The sequence below is a fragment of the Diceros bicornis genome, chromosome 3 (genome assembly GCF_020826845.1).
Source record: "Diceros bicornis minor isolate mBicDic1 chromosome 3, mDicBic1.mat.cur, whole genome shotgun sequence".
Lineage (NCBI taxonomy): Eukaryota > Metazoa > Chordata > Mammalia > Perissodactyla > Rhinocerotidae > Diceros > Diceros bicornis.
This window is the reverse complement of record NC_080742.1, coordinates 89114986-89126207: the sequence shown is the minus strand read 5'-3', so window position 1 is coordinate 89126207 and position 11222 is coordinate 89114986. Positions and strand designations below refer to the sequence as shown.

General features: G+C 41.7%; 1 protein-coding gene across 1 annotated transcript; it reads left to right on the top strand.

The window, feature by feature from the left end:
• Positions 1–356: 356 nt before the first annotated feature.
• CLEC5A (C-type lectin domain containing 5A) lies at positions 357–9457 on the top strand. The gene is made up of 7 exons (XM_058569491.1): positions 357–514; positions 1017–1115; positions 1942–2001; positions 3843–3902; positions 4220–4356; positions 7688–7794; positions 8979–9457. The coding sequence occupies exons 2-7, from the start codon at positions 1037–1039 to the stop codon at positions 9091–9093; spliced, it is 558 nt and encodes a 185-aa protein (XP_058425474.1). The 5' UTR covers positions 357–514; positions 1017–1036; the 3' UTR covers positions 9094–9457.
• The last annotated feature ends 1765 nt before the right edge of the window (positions 9458–11222 follow it).

Sequence of the window (11222 nt, the reverse complement as noted above, 5' to 3'; positions counted from 1 at the left end):
TGACTTCAGATGGATTTCTTTTCTTAAAATGTTTGTTTTGACAAAATTCCAGATTTCCAGAAATGTTGCAAGGAAAGTAAAAATAATTTCCAGATACCTTCCACCCAGATTCCATATTTGTTAACATTTTACTATATTTTCTTCCCACTGTATTTCAAGGAGATTCATAAACAGAGAAAGAGTGAATCTGTGTTGAGGTATTTTGTTTTCCAAATTCTCCTAAAAATGTTTCCCTGTATTAGAACCCTTCTGGAAGGAGCCTTCCTCTTTCAGAGGCTATAGACTCCCTTCCCCTCCTTGCCCCACCCGCACCCTTTGCCAAGAGCACTGAACAGGAAGAAGTGTTTGCTCGGGGATGCTGGCAAGACAGAGAGACGGAGTGAAGAAGAAAGGACGTTGCCTGGGCAGAAGGAGCATACGCTCAGGAGAAGGGCCTCTGCCCACTACACCAAGCACAAGGCCACTGGGAATATCACCATCTGAAACGCAGCCCAGCCTTCTAGGGAGAGAGCAGGTGAGTCTGTCTGTCTGTCCTCTCTGCACAGACTGTTGGCTCTTCCCCAATGCCAAGACCTTCAGGGACACCTGTCCTTTCTGTCAGACTCCTGACATAGTCTGTTGAAGACTGAGGCTTCTGACAGCTGAAGTCAGTATAGCCAAGACTACAAATCAAGGTCCTAGGGAGCAAGGGTCATTTCAAGGCTAAGGGCACTCAAAGTCCAAGAGGATTAATTTCATTAGACAGAGTTTAGGAGGCCACAAATGGGGACAGGGCTGAAGCCCAGAGCTAAAGAATGGGTGAAGGAGAGGCACCATGCCAAGTTCAAAGGCTCCCAACCAGCACAAGATCCTATCCATCTTCTGGGCATGTGCTGGGTCTCCTCCGTATACCTGTCAATGACATACTTACCTTCCAAGCCCCCATGGGTGCTCTGAAAAAGAAGATGGCATGTGTCCTGGTGGGAGGAAAACTTGTCCCAGATTCTGATGGTGGTACTGTGTTATAATCCCTGCAGGCCTCCTCATCTCCTTCATCATGAACTGGCACATGATAATCTCTGGGCTTATCGTAGTGGTGATTAAAATTGTTGGAATGACCTTATTTCTGCATTATTGTGAGTATTTGAGCAACCTCTTCCTCCAACTCCGTATGGTCTTATTCTTTGGCTCCTCTCCCAGATTGCAAGGATAAATGTAGAGGTGAAGTGCCCAAGTCCTTCCACCTGGGCTGTTGACCCAGCCTGAGGGAACTGACAATGCCCTTCTCAATCCCCGCACACGATGGGCCAGATGCCTCAGTCTACCTTGGAGATGTAGAACTGACAGGTGTCTGATGGTTAGAACCCACATGAAGCTCTTGCCCTAGACTATTAGTTGGGTGATCTAAGCTGAAGTACTTGGCAGTGCTTATTATTGTTGCTAAAATTTGAAAATACAGCTCCAGTTCATCCCAGCGATAGGCTGTGGTAAGGGCTGCACTAGAAGATAATGGGATTTTGCTGACAAAGGAATTTCCCTCTATGTACACAGAAACCTATTCTTCCAAATGCTTAGAAAAAGAGGGCTCATATATCAAAGGATTTTACTGCAATTGCAGCAAGTAGAATCTTCTCCAGCCCCAGAAGACAGTAGGGAAAATAAATGAGGAAGGAAACGTGATCAGGAGGCAGCAGTTGAGTAAGAGGTGTCTTCCTTATGACCCAATATGAAGGTGCCATTCCTATCATGTAAGAGAGGAGGAAGAAAATATGAATATGAATAAGTGAATGTATTCACAAAACCATATACGTGCCCGCTGTGTCTTTGTTGACCCAAGTCAGAGAGTTCAGTATTTCACAGTAATAGTCACAGTACCCTAGCAACCCCGGCAGTGAGGTTTGTTTGCTGTATTCATCCTGCAGCCACCTTGGGGGCTGAGCCAACAGCTGGTTTTCTTTGCAGTCCCACAGATTTTTGGCAAAAGTAATGTCAGCTTCATTCCCACAGACAGCTACGGAACAGGTAACGCGCATGACAACAATCTCTTCCCTCTCCTCTCAGTACCACTGTTTTATGTGCTGAATTCTTAAAGACCTTTCTCAAGGCCTCCTTTCCCAAGAAATTCTTTTGCATGAAGGATTCATAAAGATCTTCTAATTGTTATAAGATGAATAGGTTCTGGGGTTGTAATGTACAGCATGATGACTATAGCTAACAATACTGTATTATATATTTGAAAGTTGCAAAGAGAATAGATCTTAAATGTTCTCACTGCAAAAAAAATTGTAATTATGTGAGGTGATGGAAGTGTTAACTAACATGTAGTAATAATTTTGCAATATATATGTGTATCAAATCATCACATTGTACACCTTAAACTTACACAATGTTATATGTCAATTTTATCTCAAAAAGCTGAAAAAATAAAATAAATGCAGAACACCCAGGAAAAAAAGATCTTCTAATTAATTACCTTCCTTTTATAAATGGGAAACCAACACTAGACTGAGTGAAATTTCTGGTCCTCAGTTTTTCTCCTAGGGTTGAGGATGATTTGTATATAATCACTGTAATATGAAAGCACTTTATAACATCTGATGTCTTGTACACCTAAAGAAATTGTTATAAAGAAAGCCATGTCCCACAAAAAAACCAAAGATTATATTCAGTACCTTCTTGTGTTGCAAGTACTGTGCTAGATCAACCATAAAAGAAGAAAAAAAGAGGAGATATTAGTCAACTATTACCCATGAAGCACAAGGCCCAGTGCCAGAAAACATGGGGGATAAAGAGAGGAGTGAGGCTTGGCTCTCCCTATTAAACCCACCTCTTCTTGAAGTTGTTCCCAGGACTTCCTCCTCACTTTCTCTTAAGATGCTTATTACTATATACATCTTTAGGGAAAAGATAATTTCTTGTTCATCTTTATATCAACTAAGGAACCCATTACAGTGAGCTAGCTGGAGGAAATGCCCATGAAATATTTGTGGAGTTCTGTTCAGTTATAATCCCAAAAGAGTTTCTGATGAAAAACAGATTATTATATATTACAAACAGTCTTTGAACTGGAGACTGAAATAAAGGGTGAATGCTAACTTGAATATTTTATTAATGTAATTGTAAGCAGCTAATTTGGTGTCTGCATAAACTAAAGTAAAACATAAAGGACAAATGACTGAGCCTCTGAGGACGGGTCTGGCCAGCCTCTGACACCACTGCAGCTGTCTTCTCAGTCAGTTCCAAGGAAAAGTGAGACCTCTTGGAGGCCTATCAATTCCCCTATTTATATTTAAAGAAACAAATATACTCTTCTTTGCCCATAGGAAATCTCTGGAATGTTCACCTGCCTCAAAGTCCGCCAATATCCCCTGGTCCTGAAACTTGTTCTAGTTAGCCACAATCCTTAGAGCTGATGAATGCTGATGAGAGAAGAGTCCACAAGTTGCCTGCCAGGACTGTGTTTTCATATAGGGTTTGGACACCAGAAATGGGGAGCACAGCGAAGATGCTGTGTGGGGCCTGGAGGAAAGTGGTCCAGACGGCTCTTTGGGGATAACACTGTCAAAGGTTCATCCACTCCTCTTCCTTTCTCGTTCTTTTTCTTGGCATTTCACATCTACTGCCACCCTCTCCCCCCCAAAAAAAAGATGTGAAATAGGCTTTGGAGCATGGCAAATAATGGTAGTAGTTAAATGGAAGGTTCAAAGAAAGAAAATATCTGAAAAATTCTAGCACAGAGTGGCAAAGAGCCCCTGTCATCTGCACTGTCCAGGAGCAAATGGTCCCAGGTACCAAACAGCTGTTCTGATGTTTGTGTGTTATGTTCATCATACATCTACCTTCAGGTTTTCTTTTCATTTCAGTCCCACAAACTTTTGGCAGCAGTAATGCCAGCTTCATTCCCACAGAGAGCTACGGAACAGGTAAAGTGCATGGTTATAGCCACCTCTCCACCCACAGGCAGCTTATGTACTGAATTCTTAAAGATTTTTCCCATTGCTTCCTTTCTTATGGAACTTTTTTGCTCAAAGGGGCCATAAAGACCTTCTGATTCATTCCCTTCATGTTACAGATAGGAAAACTGAGACTAGACTGGGTGAAATTTCTTCCTGGATTGAGGATGATTTGTACTGATACAACTGGTATAAAGAAAGCCATGTCCCACTATCTTATCACTCAATTTCAGGGTTCACACCTGAAATCACTAATCTCATACTCTTTTTTTCTTGGATCTCTTTAGTCTGCCCCAGAGGGTGGGATTTTCATCAAGGAAGATGTTTCTTCTTGTCCACCTCTGAGTTGTCTTGGAACAAAAGCAGGGACTTTTGCGAAGGAAAAGGATCAACTCTGGCCATTGTCAACACGCCAGAGAAACTGGTGAGAGCATTGGAATGGTACAGTAAAGCAGCCCACTCTACACCAGCCTCAGTGGGTGTAGATGGTGGGGGCAATTTGATTGGTGGAACAGGGGTGGGATGGAGGTGGTGAATGGAGAGGTGGCTGGCTGAGAGGTCAAGCTCCTTATTCTAAACCTGGAGGTGGGAGACTCTTCCCAGTAGCAGTGGAGTGTGTTGTTTGGGTCCATTTGAACTAGAAAAATCCACCCTCTGTGGTCTCTCCCATGAGGCATAGAAGTAGACTGGTATCCTGGGGATGGGCCAGGACATTTAAAGTACAAGGAATGACCAAATGAGCTGATGTGTATAAAAGTTGTTTAAAAACTATTGAAAACTTTATACACGTGAGCTATTAATATATCATCCCAGTCTGCCTAGTAAATAAGGAAGATGCAAATTAACAAAATTAGTAATATGAAAAACAAAGAATCAGGTCATAGAATTGGGATCACAGTGTACAATGATTATAATAAAAATATGTAACACTATGCAAAAAGCTTTATTTTATTATCTACTTTTATCCTCATAACAATTCTGAGGAGACATTATTATCCATATTTTATATATGAGAAAACTAGGGCACAGAAAGATAATTTGACCAAGGTCATACACCTACTAAATGACATAACATGGAGTTGAGTTGAGGTTTCTCTAACTCCAAAGCCTACCTCTAATCAACTTTAGATATAATTTATTTTAGTTTATAGTTGCCTCTCCTTCAAATCCTAAGTATATGCTGAGTGCTAGGCATTGTGTTATATCAGTACTGTTGCTTCTCTCCCCTCTATCCCTTCACCCTTCCTGTAGAAGGTCCTAGAAGAATTTTTAAGAAATTCTCTGAATTTTTTCTCTGAATTCAGGTAATAGATGTCCAACAAAGGGCAGGAACTGGGATGCTACAGATCCTCTAGGGCTAAATACCCAAAAGGAAAGAAAAATGCCTTCAGGAGCAAGATGAGGAGTTGGGGGGAGAAAAGAGAACAGAAGAGGGGAAGAGGGGAATGGGACAGAAAGTTGATAGCCTCTTTTCCTCTACTCAACACTTAAGTTTTGGTGCATCTCAAGCACCATCCACGGCATTCTCCACCACTTACACTTCATGCTAACCCCATAAAAAGGTCATCACACTAATGGTTTGCTGAAGACTGTCAAGTCTGTATCTCCAGTTCAGCCTTCTCCTCTAGACCAGACAGTATATCAAATTCCACTTTGATGTTTCAAAAGCACCACAAACTCACCATGTTCAAAACTGAGTCAATTATATTTTACCTCAACTGCTCCTCCCCTTGTATTCCAAGTACTAGTGAGTAGTCATGTCAACCAAGATTGAACACTGAGGGTCTTCTAGGACTTCACCTTTTCTCTTCTCTCCTAAATTAGTTACTAACCAAGTCCTTTCCTCTCTATCCCCACAGCAAATAGTTCAGCTCTCACCTGGATTTCTTCAGAATTCTTCTAAATCCTCTCCTTGCCTCTAGTTTTGCCCCTTCTTGCCTATTCTCCACAGAACTGACATAATACCATCTCTAAGGCTGTAAACTGTCTGTGCCATTTTCCAAGTTATAGTGGGTTAAATTCCCATTTCCCTGCATGAAATATAAGGTTTCGTATAGTCCAGCCTCTGCCTTCTCTCCAGTCTTGTCTCTCAACTCACCTCCCTTCTACCTCTGCACCAACGAAATTTAGCATCTTGTAGTTCCTCAAATGCTCCAGGCTGCTCTGCATTCTGCCTGTCATCTGCTGCTCCCTCTTCCAGGAGGTCCAATCCTGACCCAGACCCTCCCCTAGCATTTGCCTGACAAACAGCTATCTCCCAAAATTCATCTCAGGCATCATCTCATCTATGGTCTTTCTAGAAACCCCAAATCCATATAGAATTGATCACTTCCTTCTTTCTGCCTGTGCCAGATCTAGTACGTATTTCCTAGCACTACACCCGGGACACCTCACGATGCTGGTTAACTCATCTATCTTCTCTTATTAGACCTATGAATCTTCAACATGTTGGGATCACTGATGTTTTTGAAATGGTGATGAAATCTGTGCACTTCATCCCAGAAACATGCATAAGCACAATATTTTGAATAAAATTCCAATGATGTCATAAATTCCCTTGGAAGCCATCCATAGCTTCTAACACAGAAGTTAAGGATCAAGAGCCCTTGTTTTAGACCATGGGTCTGGAAATTTTTTCTGAAGGGGTCAGACAGTATACACCTTATGCTTTTCAGGTCATAAGGTCTCTATGATGACTACTTAACACTGCTGTTGCAGCTCAAAACCAGCCATAGACAAGATGCAAAAAATAGGCGTGAGTGTCTTTCAACAAAAACTTATTTACAAAAATGGGCTACAGTATGGATTTGGCCCACGAGGCTGTAGTTTGCCTACCCCTGTTTTAGATCATAATTTCTTTGAGGAGAAACTAATTTTTTTCCATATCCCCAGTGTCATACAATGCCTGGCACACAATGGACACGCAAAAAATGTTTGTTAAAAGAGTAAATTTGGTAGTTAGTTTTTAAAAATAATGAACTGAGATATTTCAGGGGAGGAGAACATTGAGAAAAGAGGAATAAAGGCATTAGGCATGAGGATGGAGAGAACATCCAAGTGGATTTGGACATCTGCTAACGCTGGGAGGCATGTGAAGAGTAAAAGAAAGGGTCCAGGGACTCCCAGACATCTGGCTGGAGTGATTTGTGATTCATTAATTTAATACAGAAACTAAGATGCCTTGGATTAATGTTAATTTAGCAAATACTCAATAAACACTGATTATTTCTCATGAAATTACCTACTTTAGCAACACACTTTTATATTTCCCTGTTTTCCCTTGCTAAATACTCAAAGAATTCACTTGATCCAGCCTCATTTGGAATGTAAAATTTCTGGCAATGAAACAATTCTATGCAGAGAGGCAGGCCAAATGTAAAAGAAGTATTTGAAATTACGCTTTTTTAGATGGCACAATACCCTTCCCCTTCATTTTCAATGTGTGGTTCCTGGATAGCAGCATCAGCATCATCTAGAAATTTCTTCAGAGTGTACATTCTTGGGCCACTACACCAGAACTACTGAGCCAGAAGCCCAGCAATCTGTGTTTTAACAAAACCTCCAGGTGATCATGATGCTCTGTATAGATTGAGAACTACTACTCTAGGGTTTTTGGTGAATGCCAGTGTTAGCCAGCCCAAGTCCCCTTCGAGCCTTCCCTGTTCCCAGAATCAGATATCAGCATGGGCCTATTGGCACAAGGGAGGCAGCAGCAAAAAAATTTCTGTTGAACTGTTTATTTTTGTAATTTCCAGAATTTTCTCCAGAAGATAACTGGTGCTGAGAAGTATTTTATTGGCTTACTATACCAGCACGCAGAGAAAAGGTGGCGTTGGATCAACAACTCTGTGTTCAACGGCAAGTACGTGAATATGCCACATTTTTCTAAGGATCTTGATTTCCCTTAAGACATCAGACCTGAGATTCAGTGGGTTTGTCCGGGAATAGCACAAAGGCTGAGACTCGGCTCTTGTTCTAGTCCTCTCCTTTCTTCCAACCCATCTGTTCCCAGAGACACATTTTTTGTAACCTTTTGTTATGGAAAATATCAAACATTTCTAAGTAGAGAGAAGAGTATTCATACAATGAATTATTTTTTTTTCAAATCAGAATCCAAACAAATCCACATACATACCATTTGTTTAGTATATCTCATAAGTCTCTTTTAACCCATAGATTACATTTTATTACTAAGTTCTTACAAGTTCCCCAGATGTGGCTTCTTTACGCAAAGAAAGGTTGTGATATGCAACTCTCCATGCCTTAGAGCTATGAACTTTAACTCCCAAGAGCTCTCTCCTGTGTGTCAGTCCATGGGCATAAGCATTGGTGGAGAACATGATATTCCCAGTGTACATATGGAGGTGTTGAGTCAGACAGGAAGCAAGTCAGTTCCCCAGCCTGTAACTGGGCTTCCCACAGAAAGGAGGAAATTATTACTCATTCAGTGTCTACTAAATGCCAGGCATTTGTTAAGTACTTTATACATGTAATTTCCTACAGTATTCACAACCATGCTATAGGAAAAGGTTTTATTAATCTCCATTTAAATGACAGTTGAATTGAGGATGAGAGGCTTAGAAATGTGTTGAATATCACCAGCCACGATTTGATCCCACAGCCACTTGACTCCAAAACTCATGACCTTTCCATGAAACCAGACTCTTTCCAATCAGACTGAAAGGGACCGAATGACAGAAAAAGAGGGGAGAGAAGGCCAACGAAGTTTTTCCTAAAGCCAGCTGGGACCTAGGAAAAGAACAGAAATCTTTTTCCACCTCCTCTCAGTCGTCCTGCTGTGAACATAGTACAGACAGTACTGAAACGTTATTTCTGGGAGAAAAAGGGACAGATGACCCAGGAAATGTTTCTGACCAAACACAGAGTGAGTTAATTCAAGACTGTAAGTCTATAAAAGCTCACAGGAAAGTTGACAGGGAAGAGTCAGTGTAGAGCTGGATTTGAGGGTAGCAGAGGGAGGACTGGAATCAGTAAAAGGCAGGGCTGAAACAACGCACCTTAACCACGCTTTCTTTTCCCACTTAGTGTTACCAATCAATATCAGGATTTCAACTGTGTGACCATAGGCCTGACAAAGACATATGATGCTGCGTCATGTGACATCAACTACCACTGGATCTGCGAGAAGAATGCCAAATGAATGCAGCCCTCTGTGGCCTCTGATGAAAACAACTAATATACGTATGGAGACAGCAAAGGAGAATATTTATAATTGGAATGGGTCCAGGAAACACAGAATATCAAATTACTATGTCAGTCTTCCACAGGTTACTGGCAGAGCTCCCTAATGAATCCTCAGGGCTAATGCACTTGCCTCTCCACAAATATACTTGCATACACACAGCGGAGCAAATTCCCCATTCTCAGCCAGCAATTCCCCAAGACCCCATTTCCTGTGAGAGTCACATATATGACTCTTTTTGGATCCACACAGGTCTTCTAGTCAGTGATCCCTTTATCCATCTGCCTACTAGGAGAGGTCCTTGCCTGTTTAGGGAAATGAGTCTGTGTTCTGCTTTGCGGGACTAGACCCCCACCATCTCCAAGAGACAGGGTTAGTTTTATGGAGACAACTCAGCTGGTGTCATGATGGGCCTGTTTCTATAGAACTGAGCATTTCTGACTGATCAACAGGGTTTAGCTTTTTGCCAGAGTCTGTTTTAACCTCATACTACTATACTACCAGGGAGAAACTGCAGACTGAGCAGGTGTGAACACTAGTTAGAGAGTAGCAAGGGTGGAAGATGACAAACTCAGCCTCTGTGACCTCACCTCAGTTCCCAAGAGACCTCTGTTCACACCCCCGCCCCTGCCCCAGCTGGGACACAGAGGCCCTCCTCAGTCTGAAGTGAGGCCAGGCATGGGGAGGCTCCATGAGCCAACACAGGAGCAGAGAGAGCATTGTTTATGGGAATGGAGAGGGGTCTGAACAGGGGAGGAATCTGCTAGGAAATCCCTTTTAAGACAACCAGACAACCAAGACGACCAAGTACACTGAATCTCTGTTCTTCCACAAAGCCTTGAAGAGACTCTCAAGCATAAATTTTCTTGTTCTTGGCCTGAATCAACATTTTAGAAGATTTTCATTACTCGACCATGTTTTTTGAGTATATTGTAAGATTTACAATAGTCTTCGTAACATATTCCTGCCTGCAGTTCTAGAGAGACCCTGTAACAGGTACAGCCTAATGACCCGAAGGTGCCACAGCCCTGCCCTGGTTGGCATCACACTAACCCAGGACTTGTTCAGCTGACAAAGGAGTAGAAAAAGAGGAGGGCTGCTCAAGGAAACACTCACTATAAGCAAGGAGTGGGTGTGTAGTAGAAAGAGAACACCAGGAACAAATGGAAATCATATGTGGGAGGAAACAGTTCATTTGGCCATACTGGAAGAAAGGCAAGAAAGAGGTAGAAAGTCTTAAGGCATCCTGGTTATTCTCTGCATTTCCAAGAAAATGTCAACTCCATGCTCTCCTCAGTACATGGAAAAGAGTAAAGAGATGCTTGTGTGTTTTGAGTAACAAGAATTAAACCGTAACGGGAGACTGTATAAAACTAATGGAAGTTGTAGTCACCTAAGTAAACTGCTCGCCATTTATGCCTGATAACAATGTACCACAATGATAGTGTGTATCATTTGATGTATGTCAAAGTAAATTGTTGTTTTATTTTTTATTACAACACTAAGCTCTGTTCCTATATTCTCAGGCTTCATAATTTTTGGTTAATTAGCATGGCCACTTACAATTTTAAAAAATGTGATAATACAGTAAGTGTTAGAACTTGCTTGAAGGAGGTCACCGGAAATAATTTGTATTTGGGTAGATTGGATGTTGGATTTATATCAGTACTCTGTGGAGACACAAGTTCTCTGGCAATTTTAGCAGAAGAGCTGCAGTTGAGGAGGGGAAGAGGCTGAGGCTGTGGTAGAGAAAAGAAGAAACAGAATTCTGAGGACAAATGCCAGAATTCAGACAACAGAAAGGAAACCATAACTCTTCTGTTTTGAGAAGGAAGAACTGTGGGGTAGCCATACTTCCTATTTTATGACAGAATAAATTGCAGACTTTTACAGTCAGGAAATGTAGACATCTAGTAATTTCCCTAGTAGACATCACAAATTTATATCAAGATGAAGAGATACTTCTGTGCAAGTTCTAAAAAAGGCCCAGTGGGCTGGGTGGAGGTGTGGGTGGGTAGGTGTGCACTCTGGTTTAAGTTCATTACTGAGGCAGCAGAGGTTGCTGGATCCTTAGGAGGGTATGGAAA

What these genes read in the sequence shown, in the direction of transcription:
- CLEC5A (XM_058569491.1), top strand. Translation starts at nt 1,037, where the DNA reads ATGAACTGGCACATGATAATCTCTGGGCTTATCGTAGTGGTGATTAAA. An exon ending in CACAGAGAGCTACGGAACAG is followed by an intron (nt 3,903 to 4,219) that starts GTAAAGTGCATG and finishes GGATCTCTTTAG; the next exon opens with TCTGCCCCAGAGGGTGGGAT. An exon ending in AACTCTGTGTTCAACGGCAA is followed by an intron (nt 7,795 to 8,978) that starts GTACGTGAATAT and finishes TTTCCCACTTAG; the next exon opens with TGTTACCAATCAATATCAGG.